The sequence below is a fragment of the Oryctolagus cuniculus genome, chromosome 10 (genome assembly GCF_964237555.1).
Source record: "Oryctolagus cuniculus chromosome 10, mOryCun1.1, whole genome shotgun sequence".
NCBI classification, from domain to species: domain Eukaryota; kingdom Metazoa; phylum Chordata; class Mammalia; order Lagomorpha; family Leporidae; genus Oryctolagus; species Oryctolagus cuniculus.
The window spans coordinates 101,689,863-101,702,159 of record NC_091441.1 but is presented as its reverse complement, the minus strand read 5'-3'; the positions used below and the strand labels follow the sequence as shown (position 1 = coordinate 101,702,159).

The window sequence follows — 12,297 nt, the reverse complement described above, 5'->3', positions numbered from 1 at the left end:
CATTTCTAAGAAAAAACTGGATCTATGATTTTACTGAAAAAGCTAAAAGTATAAAAAGTTAGTCTTTAAAATACTTTCTTCTCTCCCTTTCAGATGCTTCCTCAAAAGGCTTTTTCTTTCTTGTAGCTTTATTCTTTTTAATCATAGGGTGTTTTTTTATTATTTAACACCTGAATAAAGCAGAAAAATGAGATTACCACTAAAATTACTCTTTGAAATCATTTTTAACTGGCTATGACATGCTAAAGCAGAGGGAAATTGAAATTATTCCAGAGATCACTAACTGAAATACAAAAAATTCCACAACATTTGATTAAACAAGGCAAGCCAAATCTATAAATAGATTTAAGGATATAAACTTTCAAAGTAATATAGAACTCACAAGTCCATTTTAAAAATAAGATTAACTCTACTCATGAAAATTATTCCTTTTTCATTCACCTGGACTGTCATTTGTCCTACTCCAAAATCAGAAATAAATATAAATTAATATTAAGGTGTTCACCTGAATTAGCTTGAGACAGGTAAGTTTCTGTTCCAAAGTTTCAATTCTAACCATTAGCCGGGATAAGCTGAGAACTTGGTTTTTATCGGAGAGACCCTCACCATTTTCCATCAGAGCTTCTAGCTCTCCATCCACCTACCACAGCAAGGAAAAGTATTTGGTTACAAAATGAAACAAAAAGCAGCCCACTTAAGAACCAAACAACTGTAAAAGACACTTAGCCTCATCAGTAATCAGGAAAACACAAATTAAGACCACAGTGAAAAATCATGCTGTTAAACTGAGAAAAAAAAAACATACACACACACACATTATAATATCAGATCTCTTGTTGATGAAAGCATAAATTCATATGATACATCTGAAAAGCATTTCTTTCACTAATCAAATAGGCACCAAGAACTTTTTTTTAAAAAGATTTTATTTATTTATTTAAGAGGTAGAGTTACAGGCAGTGAGAAAGAGAGACAGAGAGAAAGGTCTTCTTCCATTGGTTCACGCCCCAAATGGCTGCAACAGCCAGAGCTGTGCCAATCCGAAGCCAGGAGCTTCTTACCAGTCTCCCACATGGGTGCAGGGGTCCAAGCATTTGGGCCATCTTCTACTGTTTTCCCAGGCCAGAACAGAAAGCAGCAGCCAGGACTAGAACTGGCGCCCTTATGAGATGCCAGTGCCGCAGGCAGAAGACTAACTTACTGCACCACAGCACTAGCCCCAGCACCATGAACTTTAAGTCAAGTATAATTCTAGGGGCTGGAGACATTGCAATGACCTCACATAGAAAAATGTGCCCTTATGGGAGACAAAGAACAAATTACATTAAATGAAAAGTATATAAGAAAAAATATAAAACATCAACTAGAAAAACAAAATACTTGTATCTCTTTTGTACAGCAATTGCTGTAAGAGAAATTTATGTATATGGGTACCTATAGATCCTTAAGAATGTTCACTGAAGTACTATCCATAATACAAAGCATTGCTAACAGCCTAGATATCTGTGGCTAGGCTAAAAAAAACTGGCACGCTCACTCAATGGAATATAGTATCATGGTGAAAGCTATCAAGTTCATCCAAATGAAACAACATCCCTCAATCTTAAAAACATAATGGGGGCCGGCACTGAGGTGCAGCGGGTTAAGGCCCTGGCTTAAGGCACCGGCATCCCATGGGGGTGCCGGTTCTAGTCCAGACTGCTCCTCTTCCGATCCAGCTCTCTGCTATGGCCTGGGCAAGTGGTGGAGGATGGCCCAAGTCCTTGGGCCCCTGCACCCATGTGGGAGACCTGGAGGAAGCTCCTGCCTCCTGGCTTCGGACCTGCACAGCTCCAGCCGTTGTGGGCATCTGGGGAATAAATCAGCAGACGGAAAACCTCTCTTTCTGTCTCTACCTCTCTCTGTAACTCTTTCAAATAAATAAAATCAATCTTAAAAAAAAAAAAAAGTTATACATAAAACCAAGTTCCAGAACATTACACATTGAATCCATTTTTATGCACCTCAAAAACAAATTGTTTAGAATGTACTTATGAAAAATCAAGGAACAAGAAACAAAATTTCTAAGAGTGGTAACCTCTAGGCACTACTCAGCGTACAGAGAGGCATTTACTAACCTTTATATTAGAAGTATGCTTTAAAATTTACATATATATTCTTTGGATATTTTAAATAATACACTTAAGTAACAGGAGGGGGAGAAAAAAATTATCCTACCAAAGGCTGTTACCAGTGTTCTGCTGCTGAAGTTATGGTGCCCTCATAAAACTTATTACTGGGCAAATTAAATTAACTCATGTGAAATCAAACAATGAAGTATTAACTGTAACTCTTAATTCTAAATAGTTGAAGTCATAAGAAAGTAAGAATGAGAGTTGCGGCTGGCGCTGTGGCATAGCAGGTAAAGCTGCTGCCTGCAGTGCCGGCATCCCATTTGGGCGCCGGCTTGAGACTCAGCTGCTTTTTTTTTTTTTTTTTTAAGATTTATTTATTTATTTGAAAGTCAGAGTTACACAGTTACACAGACAGAGAAAGAGAGGCAGAGAGAGAGAGTCTTCCATCCGCTGGTTCACCCCCAGTTTGCCGCAACGGCTGGAGCCGTGCCGATCCAAAGCCAGGAGCCAGGAGCTTCTTCTGGGTCTCCCACGCGGGTGCAGGAGCCCAAAGACTTGGGCCATCTTCTACTGCTTTCTCAGGCCACAGCAGAGAGCTGGATAGGAAAAGGAGCAGCCAGGTGTCAAACCGGCGCCCCTATGGAATGCCGGCCCTTCAGGCGAGGGCATTAACCCCTTGCACCACAGTGCTGGCCCCAGCTGCTCCACTTTTGATCCAGCTCTCTGATAAGGCCTGGGAAAGCAGTGGAGGATGGCCCAGGTCCTTGGGCTCCTGCACCTTCAAGGGAAGACCTGGAGGGAGCTCCTAGCTTCAGATCAGCACAGCTCCAGCCATTGCAGCCAAATGGAGAGTGAACCAGTGGATGGAAGACCCTTCTCTCTCTGCCTCTCCTCTCCTCTGTGTAAATCTGACTTTCAAATAAATAAATCTTAAAAAAAAAAAAAAAAAAAAAAAGTCACAGGAATGGGATTAGAAACAGACAGACAGGAAAGAGGCTGGCACTACAACATAGCAGGTAAAGCCACCACATGCAGCACCAGTAAGCCATGTGGGTGCCAGTTCGAGTCCCAGCTGCTCCACTTCCAATCCAGCTCCCTGCTAATGCTCTTGGGAAAGCAGCAGGAGATGACCCAAGCCCGTGGGCCCCTGCACCCACATGGGAGACGCAGATGAAGCTCCTGGCTACTGGCTTCAGTCTTGCCCAGTCCTGGCTATTGTGGCCATTTGGGGAGTGACCCAGCAGATGGAAGACTCTCTGCCTCACCCTCTCTGTGACTCTTTCAAATAAATAAATAAATAAATCTTAAAAATAAAACAAAACAAATAAACAGGTAAGAAAGACAAAAGGAAGGGGTGAGTAAAGTAATAGGGAAAACTTGAACAAAGAGAAAACTAGGAAAAACCTAGTTCAGCCTGGCTGGATGGTAGGGTGAGGAACTGAGAAAACCTGTAAGACTGGTAGTAGATGAAAAGGCCATGGGGCTGGCGCCAGCATCCCATATGAGCACTGGTTCAAATCCCAGTGCTCCAATTCTGATCCAGCTCTCTGCTATGGCCTGGGAAAGCAGTGGAAGATAGCCCAAAACCTTGGGCCCCTGTACCCATGTGGGAGACCCAGAAGAAGCTCCTAGCTCCTGGCTTCAGACTGGTCCAGCTCCAGCTGTTGCGGCTATCTGGGGAGTGAACCAGCAGATGAAGACCTCTTTCTGTCTCTCTCTGCCTCTGCCTTCCTGTAACTCTGCCTTTCAAATAAATAAATAAATCTTAAAAAAATAAAGGCCAATGTTAGAATACAAGACATGAGAGCTCTATCACAAAATCTCAAATAGGAGAGTAATACAATCAAAGTGAAATTTCAGAATAACTCATGTGGCAATGACAGAATGAAACTTAGACAAGCGACAGAGGAAAGACGACATCAAGATAGCATTAAACAAACTTGGTACAAAAACAATAAAAGTCTCGAACAAGATGATAATTTAGAGAAAAGCAAAACTAAAATCAAAGAATATTATTTAACTGGCTATTTTATACACTTACACTGTACAATTCTATTTTATATTAGACTTCAATTCTATTTTATATTATACCTCAAAACTCACATTCTAGTAAAGAACAAAAATATCTAAGAAAATAGGAATGCTGCCTGAGAGAGACTGAAGACACTTAAGCACAGTTTTCCTTCCAAAATGTAGTTAAAGCTCATTTTTCATTTCTGATACAATTCAAGGTACTGAATAGATTTAATTCATGAACAGAGATTTAAAGTGAAGAGATCAAATAAATGATCAGAAAAGCAAATTTAAAGTTAATCTAACACAAACAATTTTGCTAGTTTTCTTGCATGTCCTAAATGAAAAACTTATTGTGTCATAATTCCTAGGTGATTACAAGAGGATATATTACAGACACTAAAATTCCACTTTTGGAGCAAGCATCTGACCTAGTGGTTGACACCCCCATCTCACACTGGGTGCCTGGGTTTGATTCTGATTCCGGTTTCTGACTCCCATTTGAAGCAACCACATCAGGATCTGTTGACTAATACCTCTAAACCCTTAACTCCCCTTCATAGCACTAACACTAAGATTTCTAAGTCTAGGGAACTGGTCTCAAAATATGGATTTTTACTATAGTCCTGACCAAGTGATTCTGAAGTAGGTGATATAAGGATTACACTTTTGAGAAAGTGTTCCAATAAAGGGATCCTCAAAAAAGAGAGGGGAGGATATTTTTAAACAGTATATAAGTCTCTGGTCCCAGCTGAGAGACCCTTTAGTAACAAGACTCCCCCACAAACACACCAGGAGTAACTCAGGTGAGAAGGGACAGAAAGAAGACTATCAGCTGCTATTTCATTAAATGGAATGACCAGCTAAGATCACTCTTTCTCACTGTAGGGTTGCCTCTTACCTCTCAAAAATCATCTCAAACTTCAGAGACCTTAAGAACACTTTCAAAGGGTTGGAGTATCAAACAAAGACGAATGAACAGTGAAAGATTAGGAATATATATCATATTTAAGCGAGCTAAACAGAAAATTTAATACTTTATTTGTACACAGGATTTTTAGAAGTTGCGGAAAACACTAAGACTTCAAAAAGTTCGTGGCAAAGTTGAATTAAAAGAAATGTGATTTTTCCATAAACTTTTTTTTTAAGTATCCTCTTATTAGCCCAGGTGTTTAAGAATACTTCAAGTTCTCAGTGCCAAATTCTATTTCCATGAATCTGAAATAATCTAGTAATATCCAATCTATTGTTTCTTTTAGTAGTATGGTTAAGATTTTTCAAACTTTAATCATAAAAAGCTACTACTCTTCTTAAAATTTTAATTGTGGAAGTTGAAAGGAGGATGGAATACTTACTGAATCTTTCTTACGAGAGCGCTCCTTCTTCATTTTCCCTCCTGCTGCTCGGATGCTGACCCTGTTTTCCCCTCCCAAGTAACCCCGGCAATTGGCAGACCCGCAGAAACATTTCTGAGCTTCTTTCCTGCTCAAAGAGCATAAGAAAGAGGTCAGTTATGTGGAAGTAAGCCATGTAAAAATGTTGCCAATGTAACAATGAGATAGGAGAGAAGTCATATCAACGTAGAGGAAACATAAACAACTGAGAACTAAACAAAACACATCAAAATGATAATTTTAACATACTCAACAAACTCACTGCTAACTACTGTAAATGCTTAAAACTGCTCTTAAAAAGTATTCATTTGGGCATATAGTACTGCAGTTTAGTGGTATGAAATGCCCACACTCTGTACTAAAATTCTTGGGAATGATCCCAACTTGTGCTTCCAATTCAAGTTTCCTGCTAATGTGCATCCTGGGAGACAGCAGGTGATGGCTGAAGTAGTTAGGTCCCTGCCACCCATATGGGACAGTTTCAGGCTCTTAGCTCCACCTTGGCCCAAACCCAGCTGTTGTGGGCATTTGGGGAGTAAAGCAGATAAACGATCTTTCTCACTCTGCCTTTTAAATAATGAAAATATACAGTAAGTTAAAAAAAGACAAGACACTGCTTGGGAAACCTGCATCTCCTATCAAAGTGCCTGGATTTAAGTCCCAGCTCCATTCTCAATTCCAGCTTCCTGCTAATGCACACCCTGAGAGGCAGCAAGTGACGGCTCAAGTTCTTGGGTCCTGCTGCCTATGTGGAAGACTTAGATTGAGATCCTGGCTCCTATCTTCAGTATGGCTCAGACTCAGCTGTTGTGGGCACTTGAGTAGTACATTAGTAGATGGGAGATCTCTGTCTCTCTGCCTTTCAAATAAAAGAAAAGAAAAAAAACTTAATTCCTTTTTAATCTTTCTTTATTGGTTAGAAAAAGCTATTATATTTGTATGCGAATATTTAATTGACACACAGGATTGTATCATAAGCCAATATAAATCACATTATTATAGGATACCTAAAAGAAAACATTTCAGTATTAAAAGTTATCACATAAGGATGTGAACGTTTTAACACATATACCAATAAATTTAACACCGGAAGCACAAGGGAAACTGGTAGAAAAGAACACAGACGGCCGGCGCCGCGGCTCAACAGGCTAATCCTCCACCTTGCGGCGCCAGCACACCAGGTTCTAGTCCCAGTCGGGGTGCCGGATTCTGTCCCGGTTGCCCCTCTTCCAGGCCAGCTCTCTGCTATGGCCCGGGAGTGCAGTGGAGGATGGCCTAAGTGCTTGGGCCCTGCATCCCATGGGAGACCAGGAGAAGCACCTGGCTCCTGCCTTCGGATCAGCGCGGTGCACCGGCCACAGAGTGCCAGCCGTAGTGGCCATTGGAGGGTGAACCAACGGCAAAGGAAGACCTTTCTCTCTGTCTCTCTCTCACTGTCCACTCTGTCAAAAAAAAAAAAAAAAAAAAACAGAACACAGACCTAGGGGCACTTGTTTGGTGCAGCAGCTAAGCCATCACTGGGGACAGCCACGTTACTTAACAGAGTGTCTGAGTTTAATCCAAATCTCCCATGTGGGAGACAGGAACCCAATTACTTGAGGCATCACCATTGCCTCCAGGGTCTGCAATAACAGGAAGCTGGATTCAGGAGCCAGAGCTGGGACTGGAAGCCAGACACTATAATTTGGAACACAGAAATCTTAACTGCCAGGTTAAATGCAAACTCCTGGTATTATTTGCTTAAAAATTACCTTGTATGGCCGGCGCCGCGGCTCACTAGACTAATCCTCTGCCTAGCGGCGCCGGCACACCAGGTTCTAGTCCCGGTTGGGGCGCCGGATTCTGTCCCGGTTGCCCCTCTTCCAGGCCAGCTCTCTGCTGTGGCCAGGGAGTGCAGTGGAGGATGGCCCAGGTGCTTGGGCCCTGCACCCCATGGGAGACCAGGAAAAGCACCTGGCTCCTGGCTCCTGCCATCGGATCAGCGTGGTGCGCCGGCCGCAGCGCACCGGCCGCGGCGGCCATTGGAGGGTGAACCAACGGCAAAGGAAGACCTTTCTCTCTGTCTCTCTCTCTCACTGTCCACTCTGCCTGTCAAAAAAAAAAAAAAAAAAAAAAAAAAAAAAATTACCTTGTATGGAGCTGGCGCTGTAGCACAGAGGGTTAAAGCCCAGGCCTGCAGCGCCGGCATTCCATATGGGCACAAGTTCAAGTCTTGGCTGCTCCACTTCTGACCCAGCTCCCTGCTAATGTGCCTGGGAAAGCAGCAGAGGATGGTCCAAACGCATGGGCCCCTGTGTTCACATGGGACACCTGGAAGAAGTTCCTGGCTTCTGGCTTTGGCCTGGCCCAGCCCTGGTCATTGTGGCCACTTGGAGAGTGAATCAGCGGATGGAAGACCTCTCTTTCTCTGTCCCTATCTCTCTCTGTAACTCTGTCTTTCAAATAAATAATATAAATCTTAAAAAAAAAAAAAAAAAAAAAACGTGGCCAGCACTAGTGGCACGTGGCACAGTGGGTTAAGGCCCTGGCCTGAAACGCCCGTATCCCATATGGGTGCCGGTTCAAGTCCCGGCTACTCTTCTTCCAATCCAGTTCTCTGCTGTGACCTGGGAAAGCAGTAGAAGATGGTCCAAGTCTTTGGGCCCCTGAACCCACATGGGAGACGTGGAACAAACTCCTGGATCTTGGCTTCGGATTGGCACAGCTCCAGCTGTTGTGGCCATCTGGGAGTGAACCAGTGGATGAAAGACCTCTCTCACTGTCTCTACCTCTCTCTGTAAGTCTTTCAAATAAATGAAATAAATCTTAAAAAAAAAAAAATCACCTTGTATAAGGCAATGGCTCTGAGAAAAACTAACTGAAGAAAGTAGGAAACTCCTAAGGACATTTTATTATAAGTATTTCAAGATATATTCTCTAGAAGTTAAGAATCCTTTTTAAAAAACATAACCACAAATTAGTAATTCCATAATAGCATTAAATATTCACTAAATACCCAAATTTTCCCATTTAGAAGGCAATATTGCTGCCTGTGACTCCAGCATCGCATATGGGAACTGGTTTGTGTACTGGCTATTCCATTTCTGATCCAGCTCCCTGCTAATTGCCTGGAAAAAGCAGCAGAAGATGGCCCAAGTGTTTGGATCCCTGACACCCATGTAGGAGACCTAGATGAAGCTCGGGGCTCCAAACTGACCCAGTGCTGGCCATGCCAACCATCTGGGGAGTAAACCAGCAAATTGAAGCTCACCTGCACTTGCACTTGCTCACTCTCACTCACTCACTCTTTCTAACCCTTTCAAAATAAATAAATAATAAATTTTTAAAAAAATTTTTAGTATCAAAATAAGGCCCCAACACTAGAATTATGCCTTGGAATCTGAAGGTTCTCCCTCTTTGTGTTCTTTTTGCAAATTATTTTAAAAGCCAAGTCATTTGTCTTGAGTTTGTATTTTGTTGACTACATTTTGTCTCCTGTATTTCATAAATTAGTAGTTAGATTTAGAAACCTAACTTAATTCACATTCAATATTTCTGTTGGCAAAAGTATTTCATAGGTAGTACTAAGTAATTTTTTTAAAAGATTTTATTCATTTATTTGAGAGGCATAGTTACTGAGAGAGGTAGAGACAGAAAGAAAGGTCTTCCATCCGCTGGCTCCCTCTCCAAATCTGAAAACCAGGAACTTCTTCCAGGTCTCCCACATGGGAGCAGGGGCCCAAGCACTTCGACTATCATCCACTGCTTTCCCAGGCCATAAGCAGAAAGCTGGATTGGAAGAAAAATAGCTGAGACAAGAACCAGCACCCATATGGGATGCCAGCACCGCAGACGCTGAGCCTACTACACCACAGCATCAGCACGATACTACGTAATTTTAAAAGGAGATATACATTAGTTTTCTTTTCAATAAAATTTGTTTTTAATTCAAGAGGCAGAGGAAGAGGCAAACAGAGCCCTCTTTTGCTGGTTCACTTCCCAAATACCTGCAATAACCAGCACTATGCTAGGTCAAAGCTGGGATCAGGAACACAATTAAGATCTCCTACATGGTAAGAGAGACTCAACCACTTCAGCTACTACATGCTGCCTCCTACTGCACACATTAGGAGAAACCTGGAACTGGGCATGGTATGGAACACGAGAATCTCATCCAGTATCAAAACTGCTAACTGCCACTCCTTTAGATGCCTTTTTGATACGGGCAGCCACTGAAGATTGCTGTTTAGATTCATTATTTCACTAGGTGTTATAAAATGGTATTATCATTACTATCTCACTTAATAACTAGACCGTTATAAAGAACTTCCTCTCATCAACTGTGCGGTTTAATCTGAAGAATTCATTTGTGAAAGACAGCATAAATGCTTGGTATTTTTATTTTTAAACAAGTTTTCCTATCATGAATTGTTCTCTTCCATTATGATTAATGTAGTTTTGTTTTTAAAATATCATTAAAACTCAGGGATTTATTTCAAGCCACTTTTGCTATTTTACTTTTTGTTAAAAAAAAAAAAAAAAAAGATTTATTTACTGGGGCCAACACTGTGGTGCAGCAGGCTAATGACCTGGCCTGAAGCACCAGCATCCCATATGGGTGCTGTTTTGATACCTGGCTGCTACACTTCCTATCCAGCTCTCTGCTGTGGCCTGGGAAAGCAGCAAAAGACGGCCCAAGTCCTTGGGCCCCTGTACCCATGTGGGCCCGGAAGAAACTCCTGGCTTCAGATCAGGGCAGCTCAACCAATTGGGGAGTAAACCAGTGGATGGAAGACCTCTCTCTTTCTCTCTCTGCCTCTCCTCTGCCTTTCAAAAAAAAAAAAAAAAAAAAAAAGATTTATTTATTTTAAAGGCAGAGTTACAGTGAGGCAAAGGCAGAGACAGAGAGAGATCTTCCACCTGCTGGTTCACTCCCCAAATAGACGCAATGGCCGGAGCTGGACTAATCAGAAGCATGGAACCTGGAGTCCCTTCCAGGTCTCACAGGGGTGCAGAAGAGACCCAAGGACTTGGGCCACCTTCTGCTGCTTTCCCAAGCCATAAGCAGAGAGCTAGATCAAAAGTGGAGCAGCCAGGACTTGAACAAGTATCCATATGAGATGCCAGCACTGCAAGCAGCAGCTTTACCCACTACACCACATCTCCATCCACCCTATTTTTCTTTTTTTAATGCTTCTTTTCATCTACCTGAGAGACAGATCTTTTATTAACTGGTACTCTCTAGAATGCATGCAATAGTTACTGCTGGGCCAGGCCAAAACCAGGAGTCCAGAACTCCCCTCCCAAGTGAGTGGGAGAGGCCCAAGCACTTGAGCCATCATTCACTGCCTCCCAGGCTGCATTACCATAAAGCTGGATTGGAAGTGGAGGTGCTGGGATTTAAACCAGCACTCAGATAAGGTATGCAGGCATCCTAATCAGCTTAACCACTGCACAAAAATGCCCATCCCCTCCTTATTATCCTTATTGATTTATCAGTGACAACAACAACTTTTCTACTTTGAGGTGTTCTTTGCCACTGTATCAGTTACTATTTTAGGTACAATAGGTAACAAATTATTTCTAAGAGTACTGTATGTATGTTGTAGTTAAGATTAGTCATGATTTTATAATTGTTAAAACTGAATTATGGATACACAGGAATTTACTACAGTATGTTCTTCACATACACACAGTTAGCAATTCTATAACACAATTTTTAAGAATTATATTAGACACATAATTTTATAAATAAGCAGCATTAAATTCAAAGAAAAATTACATAGTTCTTGTACCACAGTCCTTAATGACTGGAAGTGTCATAGAATAGGAAAAACATAAAACCGAAACAATATACTATAGGTAAGATTTGGGAGGAGCAGGTGTTTGGCAGGGAGGTTGAGCTACCACTTGAGATACTCCTACTCCTATCACTTATTCGAGTGCCTGAGTTCAATGCTTGATTCAGTTCACAGTTTTAGTTTCCTGCTAATGTGTACCACAGAGGGCAGCAGGTTCAAGTAGTTCCCTTCTTGACATTCATGTCAAAGACTGGGACTTAATTCCTGGCTCCAGCCCTGGTTGTTGCAGACACTGAAGAATGAATTAGGAGATAGGACATCTCTGTTTTTCTCTTTGCCTTTCATATACATAAAACTAATATCTTTAAAAAGAAAAAGAGCTGATAATAAATATAAATTTTAAGTTATTCAAGAAATATATAATCTCTATTTATGAACAGCTTACTCACACATTAAAAGCAGCAAAATAGAGTAGAACTTATACTCACCCATATCTTTGGAACTGATAGTCAAATGTTAACTCTGAGCCTGAAGGAACCAGTTTGGTGGTAAAAAACCCAACCCTCAGTTGTCCATTCACAGTCCACTGAGATATTATATTGAAAACAAAAGAAAAAACAATTTTTTAATCCATGGGTAAAGATCACTACCATCTGCCTTAATTATGAACATGGCTCTTTGGGAATTACGGTTTTTCCAAGGAACAAATGGAATTCTTCTTTCTCTAAATAAACTAACAAATTCAAGTGTTACTCTTATTTAATCCAGATTGACTGCAACTTGTCTCTAAACAAAGTAACTGCAACTTAACATGTGTTTCTATATACTTGTACTGGAAATAAGCATACAGGGGATGCTTGGTGTCACTGAGTAGCGCAGACAAATTTGTATTCAAGTACTTATATTAAAAGTAACCATGTTTGGCTGGCGCCGCAGCTCAATAGGGTAATCCTCCACCTAGCGGCGCCAGCACACCGGGTTCTAGTCCCGGTCGGG

The 12,297-nt window shown here is 41.5% G+C and overlaps 1 protein-coding gene across 10 annotated transcripts in view; it reads right to left on the bottom strand.

Moving 5' to 3' along the window:
• SETD2 (SET domain containing 2, histone lysine methyltransferase) overlaps positions 1–12,297 on the bottom strand; it is a 117,385-nt gene that overhangs the window by 55,711 nt on the left and 49,377 nt on the right. For all 10 annotated transcript variants that reach the window (XR_007921932.2, XR_007921933.2, XR_007921935.2 and 7 more), the window contains 3 exons: positions 11,790–11,887; positions 5,483–5,609; positions 506–640 (listed from right to left, as the gene is read on the bottom strand). Coding sequence is in view for 6 of the 10 variants with exons in the window: in XM_051852507.2 (XP_051708467.1) it covers positions 506–640; positions 5,483–5,609; positions 11,790–11,887 (360 nt within the window). In the remaining 4 variants the exon portion in view is untranslated. The remainder of the gene's footprint in view (positions 1–505; positions 641–5,482; positions 5,610–11,789; positions 11,888–12,297) is intronic.